The 15,973-nt window shown below is 39.0% G+C and overlaps 1 protein-coding gene across 1 annotated transcript in view; it reads right to left on the reverse strand.

Moving 5' to 3' along the window:
* The window catches only part of KIF13B (kinesin family member 13B), a 201,435-nt gene that overhangs the window by 37,847 nt on the left and 147,615 nt on the right, over positions 1-15,973 (reverse strand). The window contains exons 33-35 of the mRNA XM_044912850.1: positions 13,333-13,485; positions 12,455-12,532; positions 10,441-10,494 (exon numbers count right to left, since the gene is read on the reverse strand). Of these exons, the coding sequence (XP_044768785.1) occupies positions 10,441-10,494; positions 12,455-12,532; positions 13,333-13,485 (285 nt within the window). The remainder of the gene's footprint in view (positions 1-10,440; positions 10,495-12,454; positions 12,533-13,332; positions 13,486-15,973) is intronic.

Consider the following 15,973-nt stretch of genomic DNA (forward strand, 5'->3'; position numbering starts at 1 on the left):
AAAGCCTCATGCTTTGTTTACAGTGTTAAGCTCACGCAAGGTTGTTTTGAAGACAACTTACTTAATTTGAGAATAAATTTATTTTTCTATTTTCAATTTTTCGTTCTTGTTTGGCAGCTGACACAGTGGCACTCTGTCCCTTAGGGAAACTAAGTAGCTGATTTGGAGTCAGCACCTCAGCCATTTGGTGTATAATGGTCCAGTGACAGACAATGTAGGTGTCATCTCTTCCCCAAGGCACACTCGGGGCTCCACTAGCTTTCCGGGTAATATTTCCCAGCTGGTACTCCTACACACAGTGTTACTAACCAATCAGAATGGAATCAGTAACTTTTACTGTCTCATATATGCAAATATCTCAAGTGAGAACATGTGAAAGGATGCACACAGTATACACATACCGCCTTAGCCAGACCACTAGCCCTGTCGGATGATGAAAAATGGAAACTCATTTCACTTCATCCATCCTACCTTAACCGTCATCTTAACCTTGAGGAATTTCACATGCTAACTGTTCCCAACCAAAGACAGGGACACAGAGTGTCTCAAATTGAGCTGGGAAAGAACAGACTCTGCTTCAGAGGGAAAAACAAATTTGGATGATAAACTGGGTACAACGCTCCCTCCTCTTCCTTCTGACACCCACAGATCTCCGGGGAAATAGTTCACTGAAATCATTCGCTTACTCTTTTTCTCCTGTAGTGCACGTCCATTCTCTTGCCAAAAATGAAACCTGTGGTTCAGTGTCTAACTACACACACTGCCCCTCAGGGACAAGGCAATTAGTGTTCTCCAATAAATTTTACATCCCTGGCTGTTCCAGAGTTATTTTCCCTTTACTGAAATGTTGGGGGTGCGGGGGAGGGAAGGAAGCATCCCAGTTAGAGGTACTTCAGAGGGAGAGGAACTCAGGACGATGAATAAAAAGGACCTGGCCAAACACTGGACCCTTCTGCTCTCTTATGAGCTCAGTTCTCAAAGTGAAAAGATTATGATATGTATACAAATAGGCCTGGAATCTGAAAAGATAGATCTGTGATTTGTTTCTAACATTCTGCATGTCTACCAACTTCAGAATCAGCCAAGATGAGCAGATACAAGACAGAAAACTCTGGCTTTGTTTTAGAGCCTTAAACTAGCTTCGTACTTATTAGGGATTATTTGTGCTAACAGGCTGAATTCCAAGAAATAAAACCCTATTTGAGATAGCAATTACTTGTAGCTGGCATCGTATGCAAAGACAAAATGGAACAGGGAAAACACGGGAGGCTCTCAGCTGACTTGAGAACATGCTTTGGTCTTCCTCGTGCACCTACAGGTCTTCTTTTACTGCTCTTCCCAGACACAAATACTTTGGATTTTCCAAATTAAAAAAAAAAAAAAATTAAAAATTAAAAAAAAAAAAAAAGGTCTGCTTTTGATCAGGAAAGTGACAAAGAGGTAAAGAAAGAGAAGTGCCAGTAACATTTCACGTCCAAAGGTGGCTTCTAATGCAACTAAAGAAGAAGTGACTCATATTTGGCTTCAGCCTTTACCTGTGCCACACTAAATAACTGCAGTTTTCAGGAAGGTGCAAAGCACAAAAATCAGTTTTGTTAACTGAATATTCATTTAAGCTTTTGGATACTTTTAACTGCATCAGAAACTCCAATCAGAAGATGATAAACACAATATCCTACTAACTTATTCAAAAGTGTAATTCCATCTAAAATGGTTTTAGAAATAACAATATTTTTAACTTGACAGTGTTCCTTGCATTGCAAAAGGTCTCAATGCACAGCCAATTTTTAGATGGATAAGCAAACAATCTGCTGAGGATTAATTCTGCCGCTAAGTCCATCTTGGTAGACTGGTCATAAAAAGCTTGCTAAGTTTTCATTATATCTATTAAAAAATTGCCTTATAATGATGAAGAAATATCCACTAACAGTAAATAGCAACATCACTGAAATATTATATTATACATACATGTATATATATATTTTTTAAATTTCTCAGGGCTTATCAAGATAAGTATACTCTTAATCCTCTTTATTTTACCCATCCCCTCACCCTCCTTCCCTCTGGCAATCACCAGTTTGTTCTCTGTATTTAAGAGTCTGGGTTTTTTGGTCACTTTTCCTTTGTTTGTTTCTTAAATTCCACATATGAGCAAAATCACATGGTATCTGTCTTTCTCTGACTTAGTTCACTTAGCATTATAACCTCTAGGTCCATCCATGTTGTTGCAATGGCAAGATTTCACTATTTTTTATAGCTGAGTAATATTCCATCGTATGTATGTGATTGTGTGTTATGTGTGTGTTATACACAAACCCCACCTCTTCTTTATCCATTCATCTATTGATGCCACTTGGGTTGCTTCCATATCTGGGCTATTGTAAATAATGTAATAAACATAGGGGTGCATATATCTTTTCGAATTAGTGTTTTTGTTTTCTTTGGGTAAATACCCAGTAGTAGAATTATTGGATCATATGGTAATTCTGTTTTTAAGATTCTGAGGAACCTCCATATTGTTTTCCAAAGTCACTACACCAATTTCCATTCCTACAACAGTGCATGAGGGTTCCTTTTTCTTCATATCCTCAACAACACTTGATATTTCTTGTCTTTTTGATTTTAGCCATTCTGACAGGTGTAAAGTGTTATCCCATTGTGGTTTTAATTTGCATTCCCCTGATGATTAGTGATGTTGAGCATCTTTTCATGTGTCTGTTGGCCATTTGTATGTCTTCTTTGGATAATTGTCTATTCAGGTTCTCTGCCTGTTTTTATTTATTTTTTCCCCATATTCACACTCTGAATGTTTATTATTCAGACATAAAAAAATAAAATTGCCAACCCACATTGTTATTAAATAATACAGAGATGCGTTATTTTAAAACTGCCATCGTCTTTAATATATGGGTGTATTATTTAAAAAAATAAGAGGAGCACACACATATAGTCAATTGCTTAGAGATGGTTACTTCCTTTCAAAAATGGGGAGGAAAAGCTTTTTTTTTAAAATTTTATTATGTTATGTTAATCACCATACATTACATCATTAGTTTTTGATGTAGTGTTCCATGATTCATTGTTTGTGTATGACACCCAGTGCTCCATTCAGTATATGTGCCCTCTTTAATACCCATCACCAGGCTAACCCATCCCCCAACCCCCCTCCCCTCTAGAACCCTCAGTTTGTTTCTCAGAGTCCATAGTCTCTCATGGTTCGTCTCCCCCTGATTTCCCCCCCTTCATTTTTCCCTTCCTACTATCTTCTTTTTTTAACATATAATGTATTATTTGTTTCAGAGGTACAGGTCTGTGATTCAACAGTCTTACACAATTCACAGCGCTCACCATATCTCTTGCCTGTTTTTAATCAGATTATTTGTGTTTTTTTGGTGTTGAGTTGTATAAGTTCTTTATATATTTTGAGTATTCACCCCTTAATGGATATTTGATTTGCAAATATCTTCTCTCACTTGGGGGTACCTGAGCGGCTCAGTTGGTTAAGCATCCAATTCTTGGTTTCAGCTCAGGTCATGATCTCAGGGTCATGAGATCAAGCTCCACATCAGCCTCCATGCTCAGTGTGGAGTCTGCTTAAGATTCTCTCTCTCCCTTTCCCTCTGCCCCTCCCCTCCCGCTTGCATTCTCTATCTCTAAAATAAATAAATAAAATCTTAAAAAAAAATATCTTCTCCCATTTGGTAAGCTGCCTTTGTTTTTTTGATGGTTTGCTTCACTGTGCAAAAGCTTTGTATTTTGGTGTAGTCCCAATAGATTAGGGATATATCTTTAATTGAAAAGCCTATCAAGAATGCCTTTTTTTAATACTGATTCAAAGGGATACATGTACCCCAATGTTTATAGCAGCTATCAACAATAGCCAAATTATGGGAAAAGCCCAAATGTCCATCAACTGATGAATGGATAAAGAAGATATGGGGTATGTGTGTGTGTGTGTGTGTGTATACACACACAGAATGGAATATCACTCAGCCATCAAAAAAAAAAAAAAAAAAGAAATCTTGCCATTTGCAACGACACAGATGGAACCAGAGAGTATTATGCTAAGTGAAATAAATCAGAGAAAGACAAGTACCATATGATTTCACTCATATGCGGAATTTAAGAAACAAAACAGATGAACATAGAGGGGGAAAAAAGAGAAAGGCAAACCATAAAACAGACTCTTAACCACAGAAAACAAACTCAGGGTTGCTGGAGGGGAGATGGCGGGGGATGGGCTAAAAGGGCGATGGGGATTAAGGAGGGCACTTGTGATGAGCACTGGGTGTTGAATGTAAGTGAAGAATCACTATATGGTACACCTGAAACTATTATTACATTGTATGTTAACTAACTGGAATTTAAGTAAAAACTTGAGAGGGGGAAAAAATGATTTCTTTTAGGCCCTAAGGTGAATTTAAAAGTTGGGAGTAGTTCATCAAATTCAATTTATCTTTTTAAGATTAATTGGTCCATCAATTCAATCTTGGTGGAGCTCAGTAAAGCAATTCCAATTCTAATATGTAGTGAGCATAAGGGTGTGTAAAATCTGGCTGGGCAAATTCCAAGTGTCATAAGCCAAATGAGGAGACTGTTTTTAGTAGTTCACCACTTCCTCTCACCTCAAGAGCCCTAATCCTATCAAACTCCATCCCTGCCTCCCTCCCACAGCTTTTAGTGTGGCCATGATACAACTGAAAATTAGGAGAGAAAGGGAGACGTGAACCTCTTCTGCGGCCTCTCCTGGCTTCTGAGCATTGTTTCAACGAACCTGAATGTTCCCATCTTACACAAGGGAAGACAGCACATCAAATTCTGTGGCTTATAATTCTGCTTTCATAATCAGGATCAGAGGGATAGACACATACATTAATGGACACAGAACCTCTAGAAATAGGCCCACACAAGTTTGCAAGGTAGATGTAACTAATATTCAATTATTCCAAAACACATTTTTCTAGCATTTTAAGCATCATCAACTCTAGTTTAAAATTATATTTCTGACTCTCTTGTGCATGAAATACTTTCAGGCAAAGAAACCAAGATGGTGCTGCTGAGAAGAGTTCTGTGATGTCAAAGGAATGCCCAAAGCATTTTTGCCATTTTACTCCTCTTTCCCTGTCCCATGCTTGAGAAAAGGACATCCTGCAAGTTCCCAAATATTTATTTGTATTATCTGCTTAATATGAATTAACTGCAACTCCTCATATTCCAGAGCCTTCTAAATTCACTAAAATGCCTTAGTTCCTGGGCTCTTTTGACAGATACTTTTACAGTCTTAGAAAAAGCAGCATGTGAAAGGAATCCTATATACTGACTACCAAAGTTATTTTTACAAAAGAGTAAGAGCCAAAAAATTAGTACAGTGCTGAATTTAGTCATCTTATAAAAACTACATTTAAAAATTCATTCTTATTCTCAAGGTAAAAACAAGCATGATACAAGTTTTAGGTAGTAGGACAGTACTTATATCCCACTCATTAGGAAAACCTAGTGGATTAATTACCTGTCCTTGGATCTCTGAAAACTGAAGAATGCAGGAAGTCCCCCAAAGAAAAGAAAAGTCTCTGAGATTTTTCAAAACAATTTTCTTTACGATTTTGTGTACAAATTATTACAGATAAAGCAACTGGAGACCTTCTCAAACCACTACACATAAGGGAACAAAAACTTCTAGCTACTTAAAAGAGTAGGGAATAAAATTTTTCAATTCTAATATATTTCTTTTGAAAAGGTGTTGAATTTTGACAAATGTTTTTTTTCTGCTCCTATTGAGATTTTCATACATACATGTTTTTAATTCTAATTAAAAAAAAAATACGTAATTGGTTCCTATGATCCAAAAACCAAGTAATATAAAAAGGCATAGTGAGAAATCTACCTCTACCCCCACCTGTTCAGTTCCCCACATATTTCCACCCTCTCCCCAGGCAGATAAGTAATGGTATTAGCTTCTTATATATCCTTCTAGGGTTTCTTATGTTTATGTAAGTAAATCTATAAACAGTCACACATACTTCTCTCCTGTCCACCTCCTTTTGTAATATAAATGGAAGCATACTATTCTGCACTCCATTATTTATCTATTTATGTATGTATGTATGTATGTATGTATGTATGTATTTAAAGTAGGCTCCATGCCCAATGTGGAGCCCAACACAGGGCTTGAACTCACGACCCTGAGAGCAAGACCTGAGCTGAGAACAAGTCAGACACTGGCGCCCCTCTGCACTTTTTTTTTTTTAAGATTTATTTATTTTTTAGGGGGGTGGGGGAGGGGCAGAGGGAGAGACTCTTCAAGCAGACTCCCTGCTGAGAGGGGAGCCCAACTCGGGGCTCAGTCCCGTGACCCACGCGATCACACCCTGAGCTGAAACCAAGTGTTGGATGCTCAACCAACCAAGCCACCCGGGCGCCCCTCTGCACTTCATTTTTAATCATCAAGTATATCCTGGTAATTTTTCCATATTGGTATCTAGCAGGGTTCCTAATCATTTTTACAGCTGCATAGTATCCCATTTATTTATTTGTGTGTATGTGGGGGGGAGGGTGTGGCATGTGCCCAGATTAAGTGTATTTAACCAGACCAAACCAATGGACATTTAGTTTGTTTCCAAATCTTCCACCATTATAAACAATGTTTCAGTGGACACTCTTGCACATATGTCATTTCACATGTATATAAGCACTGCTGCTGTCTCAAGGGGTTTAATAGGAATTTGATAATTTGTAGGTCAATTAGCTTAAGCACTACCCAGTTGAGGAATTCTTTTATGGGTGGTATTAAAAACACATTTTGAATACAAGGCAATGCTATATTTGAAAGTGTTTTTCTTTGTTTCATTTAAAGGCCACAGGGAGCAGGGGAATGTTTTTTTTCTCCCTAGTAAGAAAATATAATTTTAAGAATATATATTTTTCCTAAAAATCTTTTAAGATGCTCTGCTTTAGATGATAAAACTATTGAGGGAAGCCCTCCTCTGAAAATGGGGGAGCTACTCTGTACTCCCTTCTGAAGTAAGTCTGGAATCAAATCCTCTTTCCTTCATATTCTTTTCACTTTGTTTTCTAGCATTACAGTTACAATCCTCTATCGCCGGAATTTCCTTACTCATTAAACAGGCCCATCCCATAAAAATCTTAGAACAGGTTTCCTCTACCTTTCTGCTTACTGAATAGCCAAAGGTCTCTAATTATGATATGTGGACATTCATTTAACCTAACGAGAAGTCAAGGGATGCCCATAGTGATGAGATGTTGCTAAAGCCCAGCTACACCTCGTAACACTTCAGGGCCCATGGACACCAGGAGTTCAAAAGGAGATAAAAATAATAGCTTCACAGCTGAATTGGGAGCAAAGTTAGTAATGGCAGGCTGGCACCTTCTGTTTTCCCTGACAATACTTCCAGAGGATTGGGAACTAATATGGTCGGGGAGGGGCAAGCAAGGCCAAGTTTTAAGGAAGACTGTGAACTGCTGCAATGGGGGGGGAGGGGGGGAGGGTATTTAACTTGTTTGCAGTGTATGACAACTCAAAATATACCCCGAAATAGAGTGGAGGGATCCATATCCTTGTTGCTGTGATGGCACCATGATATCAGTAAAACCTGAGAAGGTGAAAATCAGACTTTCCTCATCTTCACTAGGGTACTCCAAGAAATCAAGATGACTAAAAAAGGGAAGGTCCTGGTAGGTAACAAAAATATGTAATGTTACATTTACTCATTTAAAATGACATGTCCTGCTAAGTTGTCCCCAACCCTCCACAGAAATTGCCCTGTGAAAGGTCTCCAAGAAACTCTTTACTGTCACATCTGAAACAGTCTTTTGGTCCTCATCTTACAATCTCTGAGGAAACTGTAAAGAGTCCTTCTTAAAACTTAAAAAGCCAGGCACCTGGGTGGCCCAGTTGGTTGAGCATCCGACTCTTGATGTCGGCTCAGGCCATGATCTCAGGGAGGAGTCTGCTTGGGCTTCTCTCTCTGCCTCTGCCCCTCCCCCTGCCCATGAGCACATGAGCTCTCTCTCTAAAATAATAAATAAAATCTTTGGGGAAAAAACCAAACAGCTTAAAAAGTCCTTTCTGGCCCAGTTTCCAAGCCACTCTCCACTGAGTCTTCTGGCCAGCTTCTCCTCCGGCACATGCCCGTGAGTATTATTATGCCGACTAGCTCTGACTTTAGATCTAATCCCTCACTCCATTTCAAATATGCCCCCAGCTCCCCAATCTGTCTTCAGCCCAGGCTTCCAGATCCTTCAACTGGCACAGATACCTCATGTCAAAAATGGAACTAAATCATTTTCTTCCCCAAACCTGCCCCTCCTACAGTTCATCTCTGTATTCTGTCATCCAGAAGGGTACATGTCACCCTCATCTCCTTCTTCACCCAATCTTCCTGTCCACAGAGTTCCAGAGAGTCTATCTCCTTAATATACCTGATTTGCTCTCCCTCTGCCTCCCACTGCTGAATCTCCTCCCCACCTGATCTCTCCAACCTCGAATTACATCTTTTTTCACACTTTTGCTTTGATAACTGTCTATATTTGTACTGTATACATTATTCTAATGTGATTTTATGGGCCACAGCCAGGAACCCAAGTCGAGTTTAGGTGGACTGTTAAAAAACACTTTCCAATTCAACTTTAACATGTCCTTCAGGGGCTACCTGCCTCCTCCGCTACTCCTTGGTACATAATGTTAGAACTTCGACAATCAGGCCCCTTTTCCCTGGGTTCTACCCCCATGTACCCCTCTCCTTTAGTCACACTGCATGCAGTGTCATGAACATAGCAAGCTTGTTCATCCCTCCATGCTTCTATTCACAATGCTGCTTTTACTCCTTCCCCGCCTCGGAGGGAACTCATCAGTCTTTCGGCTTAGGGGGATTATCACCTCTCTGCAGCCTCTCCTGGTCTGTGAATAATGCCTTTAAAAGCGTCCACCCCCTCCTTTGGTCTCCTACTCTATCATATTTCTAGTATAGCACCTATGTTCCTTTATTCCATTTACTTGGTGTAAATGAAGCACAGTAATTTTCCTCCAAGTGATACTATTATTTTCTCTATTTAAACACAAGGAGATTGGGGGTAGACAGAAAATTTTGGCCACTTCTTTCGAGGAATTTATAATATAATTGAGAATTTGGATTAGATGTAGTTCCAAAAAAACCCACAAAAAGTCGTGTTTTTTTCTAATATATTTTCCTTATAATATTTCATTTATTTACACTGAAAACTAAGGACACAATCAATTGCCCAAAAACTCTGCTTTGTCCTGGTAATCGAAACCTGTGCTGTGCTCATCAAGAACGGATCAAACCTATCATCGGATCAGTATGAAGGAGTAGTACTTAGCACACTTTCACAGACATGGTAGGGTGATCAGTAAATTAATGAGTTGGAGAGCAATTTATATGTCTATAAACACTGATATATATACATATGGCTCATTTTTAAGATCTAGGTTACTAGGAGTTTGCCTGAAATAATGGGATATATATAGACATACATTTTTACGTATTTGAGGTAAACTCCTAGTAACCTAGATCTTAAGAATAAATCTAATTATTCATCAACTAATTGTTCTTTTTCTTAAATTTTTATAAGGAAAATTTCAAACATACAAAAACAGAGTAGAGAGTAACTAACAATAGTAGAAAGGGTAGTATAACAAATCCCATGTGGCTATAACCATTACCGTTAAATAGCCAATCTTCTTTTATCTATACCCCCATCGTCCCCCGAGATTATTTTGAAACAAATCCCTGATATCAGGCCATTTTATAAGACACTGTTCACTTTTACCCTCCTCAAGGGTTAAGATATCAACACAGAGCATTTTGCCCCAGTTAACAGTACCAACACCTAACCAGGTCTCTCCAAAAAATGTCAGGCACAAAACTGTGATATAGGACATCCAGTTACAACAATTTCGAGTATGATCCTTTTAAGTAAATGATAAAGAATTTATGCTTAAACCACTGCTAAATTGGGGAACACTACATTAACAATAAATTCCAGCTAACAGAAGTTCTGTTCCCTTATTTTAATTTCTTCTAGCAAATAATACTAACTTCCAGATAAAATCTTCCTATTCCTCACACATTTGCAATCATTATATCAATATTTTACTATTAAAAATCTGATTTAAAGTTCCTTTTTTGACGCAAACAGGAAGAATATTTTATACAGAAATATGAACTCAAGCAATAAAATTGGTTTTTAACACTTAAAAAGTAGAGTAACAAGGTCTAATAAACCTTAATTTAACTGGCAGATAAAAAGAAATGAACTGTAAACACTTTCCAATAAATTTCACATAGCCTAGAAGAGTAGGAGAAATTCTAGCATGCAAAACGAACATGTGATATTTGAGAAGAGTAAAGTTGAATGGGAAATTGGTCTAAGACTGACAGAAAAATATTTATAAACACCTACCTTATTGCTGCCTAGACTGTAGGTTGGAATAAGATCTTGTCGGCTGCCAGACAACTGAAGAAGAAATAAAAAGGGGATTAGTCCTTTAGGTGTGAAAGTATAGAAATCTACGGTCCTGGAAATACAAGAACTTGAAAACCAAATCAACGTAATGTTAGTCAGATGGTAGCAGAGGTGTTGTCAAGACATTTGTAAATTAGGCTAGTGTGTACTTTGAGACATTATTAGGCACAATTTTTTTTAAAGATTTCTTTATTTTGAAAGAGAGAGAGAGAGAGAGCGTGCGTGTGTGAGCCGGGGGGGGGGGGCAGAGGGAGAGAATCCTCAAGCAGACTCTGCACTGAGTGCAGAGCACCACGCAGGGCTCGATCCCAGGACCCTCAAATCATGATCTGAGCTGAAATCAAGGGTTGGCCGCTTAAACAACTGAGCCACCCAGGTGCCCCTCACAACTTTTTTTGTAACTAAATTGAACTTTGAGGTGGGAGGTTTACATAAGATCAGATACCCAGTTTATACTGAGGTAACAACTGGGTTGGGTAAGGGATACTTCATCTGTTTATCCCCTCTATTTAAAGGATACCAGGTTACTAATTATTTCACCATGTCCTGATCTTACAGCTTCCTTCTCTGGGTATTCGTAGCAGACATATAGACACAAACTATCTTAAACCATAGGACTTTTTTTTTTTAAGATTTTATTTATTTATTTGTCAGAGAGAGAGAGAGAGACGGGGCGTGTACACACACAAGCAGGGGGAGTGGCAGGCAGAGGGAGAAGCAGGCTCCCTGCTGAGCAAGGAGCCTTATGTGGGACTCGATCCCAGGACTCTGGGATCATGACCTGAGCCGAAGGCAGATGCTTACCCAACTGAGCCATCTAGGCATCCGTAAACCATAGGATTCTAAATACCAAATCTCTGCAAGTATCTCTGCATTTTAATGTTTTCTGAAGAAATGAGATTTTAAGTTGAAATAAAGTGATATTTCTTGGGACTCCTGGGTAGCTCAGTTGGTTAAGCGTCTGCCTTTGGCTCAGGTCATGATCCCAGGGTCCTGGGATGGAGCCCCACATCAGGCTCCCTGCTCAGTGGAGAGCCTGCCTCTCCCTCTGCCGCTCCCCATGCTTGTGCTCTCTCTCTCTGACAAAAAAATAAATAAAATCTTTAGGAAAAAAAAAAGAAAGAAAGAAAGTGGTATTTCTTAATACCTGAGAATGTTCCCAATCTTTCAGTCTGAAATCATTAGTGATGTCATTCAGTCACTCAGGGGCCACGTGTGCCCTCCCGTTTGATACTCTCCCTACCTCTCACTTTCGTCTCTCAAACACTAAGGCTAAGGGTCAGCTGCTCTTCATTACAATGCTTGTACTGTGGTTTTTCTTGGTGTAAAGTTAGACAAAGGTAATATTTCTCATATCCACATCTCTGTCAAAAGTAAGGAAAGGAGAGATAAATCATAGGGCCACAATCATATTTTTTTGTGAAGAATTATTTGTATGCTTAATATGCACATAAATTATACCTATGTTTTTAAAAACAACAAACTTAAGACACTGTTATGAAACACACCTAACTTATTATATTCATTTATACTATCCTGGATGGCCTTTAAGCAATTCAGTTTGTAAACCGAGTCCAGACTTCTCAATTTAAAAGTAATTAAGTTAGGCCCAGAAAATTCAAATGGCTTGTCCGAGGCACTCGGCTACTTTTGCTTTAGTTCAACACTCACTCACTGAATACCCAGTCACTGAGCTAGGCACTACTCACAAAAATGAGCGAGAAACATTAGAGACTAACTTAAATGGACACTTTCCCTATCATACTGGTGAGGACAGGGACAGAGGTGTGCACAGATGCTACGGGTAGAGAACAGGGGCACCTAAATCAGTTCGCAGAAGGGAATGGTATCTGAGGTGAGAGTTGAAGGAGACAAAAGAGTTATCCAAGGAAAGAGGAGCAGGGAAGGAGAGCTCAGGCAGAGCACAGAACACGGGAGTCCATGTACTCACTCTGTTCACGTTGGGAGAGCTAACGCTCCTCCTACTCAGCTTCCCCTTTCCTGTCAACTGTTCCTTCACTGTAACTTCCTGTCAGTCAGAAAACGTGCAGAGGAAAAATACAGATCAGAGACCCACCGCCAAAGCAATACCACATACAGCAGTCTTTGAGCTACCATCTCTACATACACATCCCTGGTTCTTTAAATCATGGCTGTTCCTTCACACCGTGGAATGACCTAATTCTAATCACTGTGGAATAGTCAAAGTTAACTGTATAGCGGAGAGGTTACCTAGATCATTCTCTTCTTTATCTACTGATGGCCGCCTTGAAGCTGGCCAGAAGTTAGTCCCAGGAGAAAGATCGTCAAAATTAGATCATTCACTTTTATTTTTCATATGAGTCTTTGGTTAAAACCAAAAAAAGTCTCAATATTGCTATGTAAAATGAGGTTTAGGGTTCCACTAAGCATTAGGTTTACTGCTGGCATCTCTATTACCCTGTCTAGAGATCTACTCTAAGGCTGTGGCAGGTATGTCCAGCTAAGCCAGAAAGGGCCCATTCTGCCACATTCCTACATATTTCTTCAGCAACATTATTGTCCATTATCAAAGAATTTTTAAAATAATTCTTCAGCCAGCAAGACTGAAATATCTTCTCCCATTACCTCAAGGCAACTAGATAGATAGCATTTAGCATCTTGGTAAAACTAACTTCCCTAGTGGAGCTTTTGTATATTCACAGACTTAACTGACAAGTTTAATCTAAATTAATATGCTCCACTTAAACAGATGCTTCAAAAGTTTAGATGTACCAACACTGCGGATTGCAGAGAGGTGAAGAGAATCAGGCTGGGTCAGCACCACTGCTACCAGCTCTGCTGGCTAACCTGGCGGAGACGATCTAAAGTGAGAAGGTTCTCCACAGCCAGCACACTTCTGAGGTATTTTTCAATATAAGCCTCTGAGTCAGCAGAAGCCGTGTTTTCAACATTAGCCGCCATTCTTGCTAATGTTTCTCGTTCCTCTACTCCCTGGGCATCCTGGAGAACAGAAAGTTGTGTATTAAAATTAAGTACTCTGTAGAAGAAAACATAAAAGCTTCTTGATCTATACAAATACACACACACAGAGCACTGAACTAGCAAATGGGATGTATTCCAAAATTAACGCCAGCTTTTGGAACTCAAAATGCATTTTCCCACAGAAATCATGGTATAAATCATGGTTAGATTAACTTGCAAGGTTGAACACAGTGCCCCTGAAACACAGCACATTCTCAATAAAACGGTCCTCTGCTACATTCATACTGCAAATGAAAACGTTACTGGTTAGAAAGGATCTGGTGGAAACAGCTAGAAATAAAACCACCACTACAATACTTCAGAAATACATCACTGAGGCAAGAGACAGGAATGAAAAGCTGGGGTCCAAACAATACTAGTATGAGGCAGACACAGGAGAGTAAAAATGAAAAGTAGGGCTTTCAACGCTTTCACTCAGCAGCCGACCACGGACTACACATTCAACATGTGGCAGCTTCTAAAACTGGTCTCGATCCTCAACTCTGGAGTTACAGAGGCCAAAGGCAGTGTAGCACCCCCCAAGAAGAAAAGTATCTAGGTAAATTCTCACTCACTGTGCTTTCCCACAGAGCCCACCCCTGCCCCTCTGACGTGGGTGGCCCATGCATATAAATGGGATGCTCGTGAGTCAGGGAGGGCTGTTGTTTGTGCATTTAATCATGTCAAGCTAGCTTAGCTCATAACAAATTACTCTTCTCAGAGAAAATCTGATACTTTATTTACTTGTGAATTTGTTCTAATAATGTCAAAAACTACAAAATATATAGCCATATGCCACTGCATCTTAAGATGCCATCAACTTTAAGAAAAAAAAAACACATTATTTTATATACCACTAAGGAGAAAAGAAAAAACTCTGCCAATTAATTTTAAGATATCAATTTTAAGATACATTCTAACATCAAAAGTATTTTTAAATAAAAATTTAAATGAGCTTTAGAACAGATAAAATATGGAAGGATCTGGAAGGTGGCTTACGTTCACAAAACCTCTACTTCCTACAGTGACTCATTTGAGCCTTTTAATAATCCTGAAAAGAAGCAATCATCCTCATTTTATAGATGAGGAAAGAGGAAGGCCACATAATTGGCAAAAAAGGCAAGATTAGAACTTAGAAGGAATACTCTTATCAGGAGTCAGGAGACCTAAGTTCCTAATGATTCTGAGATTCATTCAAGAACTTCATTTCTTTGTATAGCTAAGTGATATTCCACACTATGGATATACCACAATCTCCTTATCTATCCACCCACTGATGGATGTTTGGGTTGTTTGCAGTTTTAGGTTACTCTGGATTAAGTCGCTATGAGTGTTCTTATACCTATCTCTATGGACACACACAGTCAGTTCTCTTGGGTAAGCACCCAAAGGTGGAATGACTGGGTCTTGGGGTAGAAAGGGGAACTATCTCCTGCTCTCTGGCCTATCATCAGTTCTTTCTGCCACCAAGCTCTCAGAGCTATTGTAACAAGAAACACAAAGAACTTTTTAAGGATTTTTCATGATAAACCTAGCTCCTCAAGGAATCTTTTTATTTTGTTTTTAAATAAAAAATAAACTAAGTGCAGTCCTTTCAAGTTTATAAGTTTTAAGTCTCGCTGTGCCTTTTTCTTTATCATCAAGATTTGATAATGTGGGAAAAAAAAAACACTTGCCGACTTAGATGTGTGGCTAATTATTAAGAGGTAGCCAAATCACATGAGGCTATACACTTATCTCTCAGCTGATCCCCCCCCCCAACATTTCCTCCATTTGAAAATCGTATCACTCAGAGAATAAAAGCACTTTCAAAGAGGATAAAGAATCTAAAATCAGGAAGGGATGAGACAGGAGGGGAAGGAAGTTGAGAGAAATGGAAAAACGGAAGGGAGTTCACTACAGCGGTCACTGTTTCTCAACTGCATTCAAACCATTTATAGAGTTAAGATATGAAACAGCCAGAAAACATTCAGAACACATAAAACATTCAGACACAGAGAATTAATAGTAAGTCTCTAGCTGAGCATCTAAGTAGACAAAGAGTAATCTACTACAGACCCAAGATTTTGCTGCTAGTCTGCAATAGACTTAGTTTTTAAATGTTCAGCAGGCTCCAAATTAAATAGTTAAACAGCTAATATATACTGTGGAAGTCTAACACTTTGAAGATCCAGTACAAGATTTCTTGCAGTACAAGAAATCTAAAACAAAGCCCAAGTACTGTGTAATCTTTTCAGCCTTCCAAAAACTGATCTCTGTATTAAAATATATTTTGTCCACCTACTGCTCAAACACTCAACAGAATCAACAACATCCAGCCCTCAAAAATGAAGAGTATGATGTAGATGTGGACGGCGTGGTTAGCAGGGAGTGTTCGCTCCCAGCACATGTCCCCGCTTCTCCACTCGTGCAAAGTACAAACTGCATCTCCTCAACCACTCCTCGATTTCAGAGAGTGAGTATGACA

The sequence above is a fragment of the Neomonachus schauinslandi genome, chromosome 2 (genome assembly GCF_002201575.2).
Source record: "Neomonachus schauinslandi chromosome 2, ASM220157v2, whole genome shotgun sequence".
In the NCBI taxonomy this organism is placed as follows: Eukaryota; Metazoa; Chordata; class Mammalia; order Carnivora; family Phocidae; genus Neomonachus; species Neomonachus schauinslandi.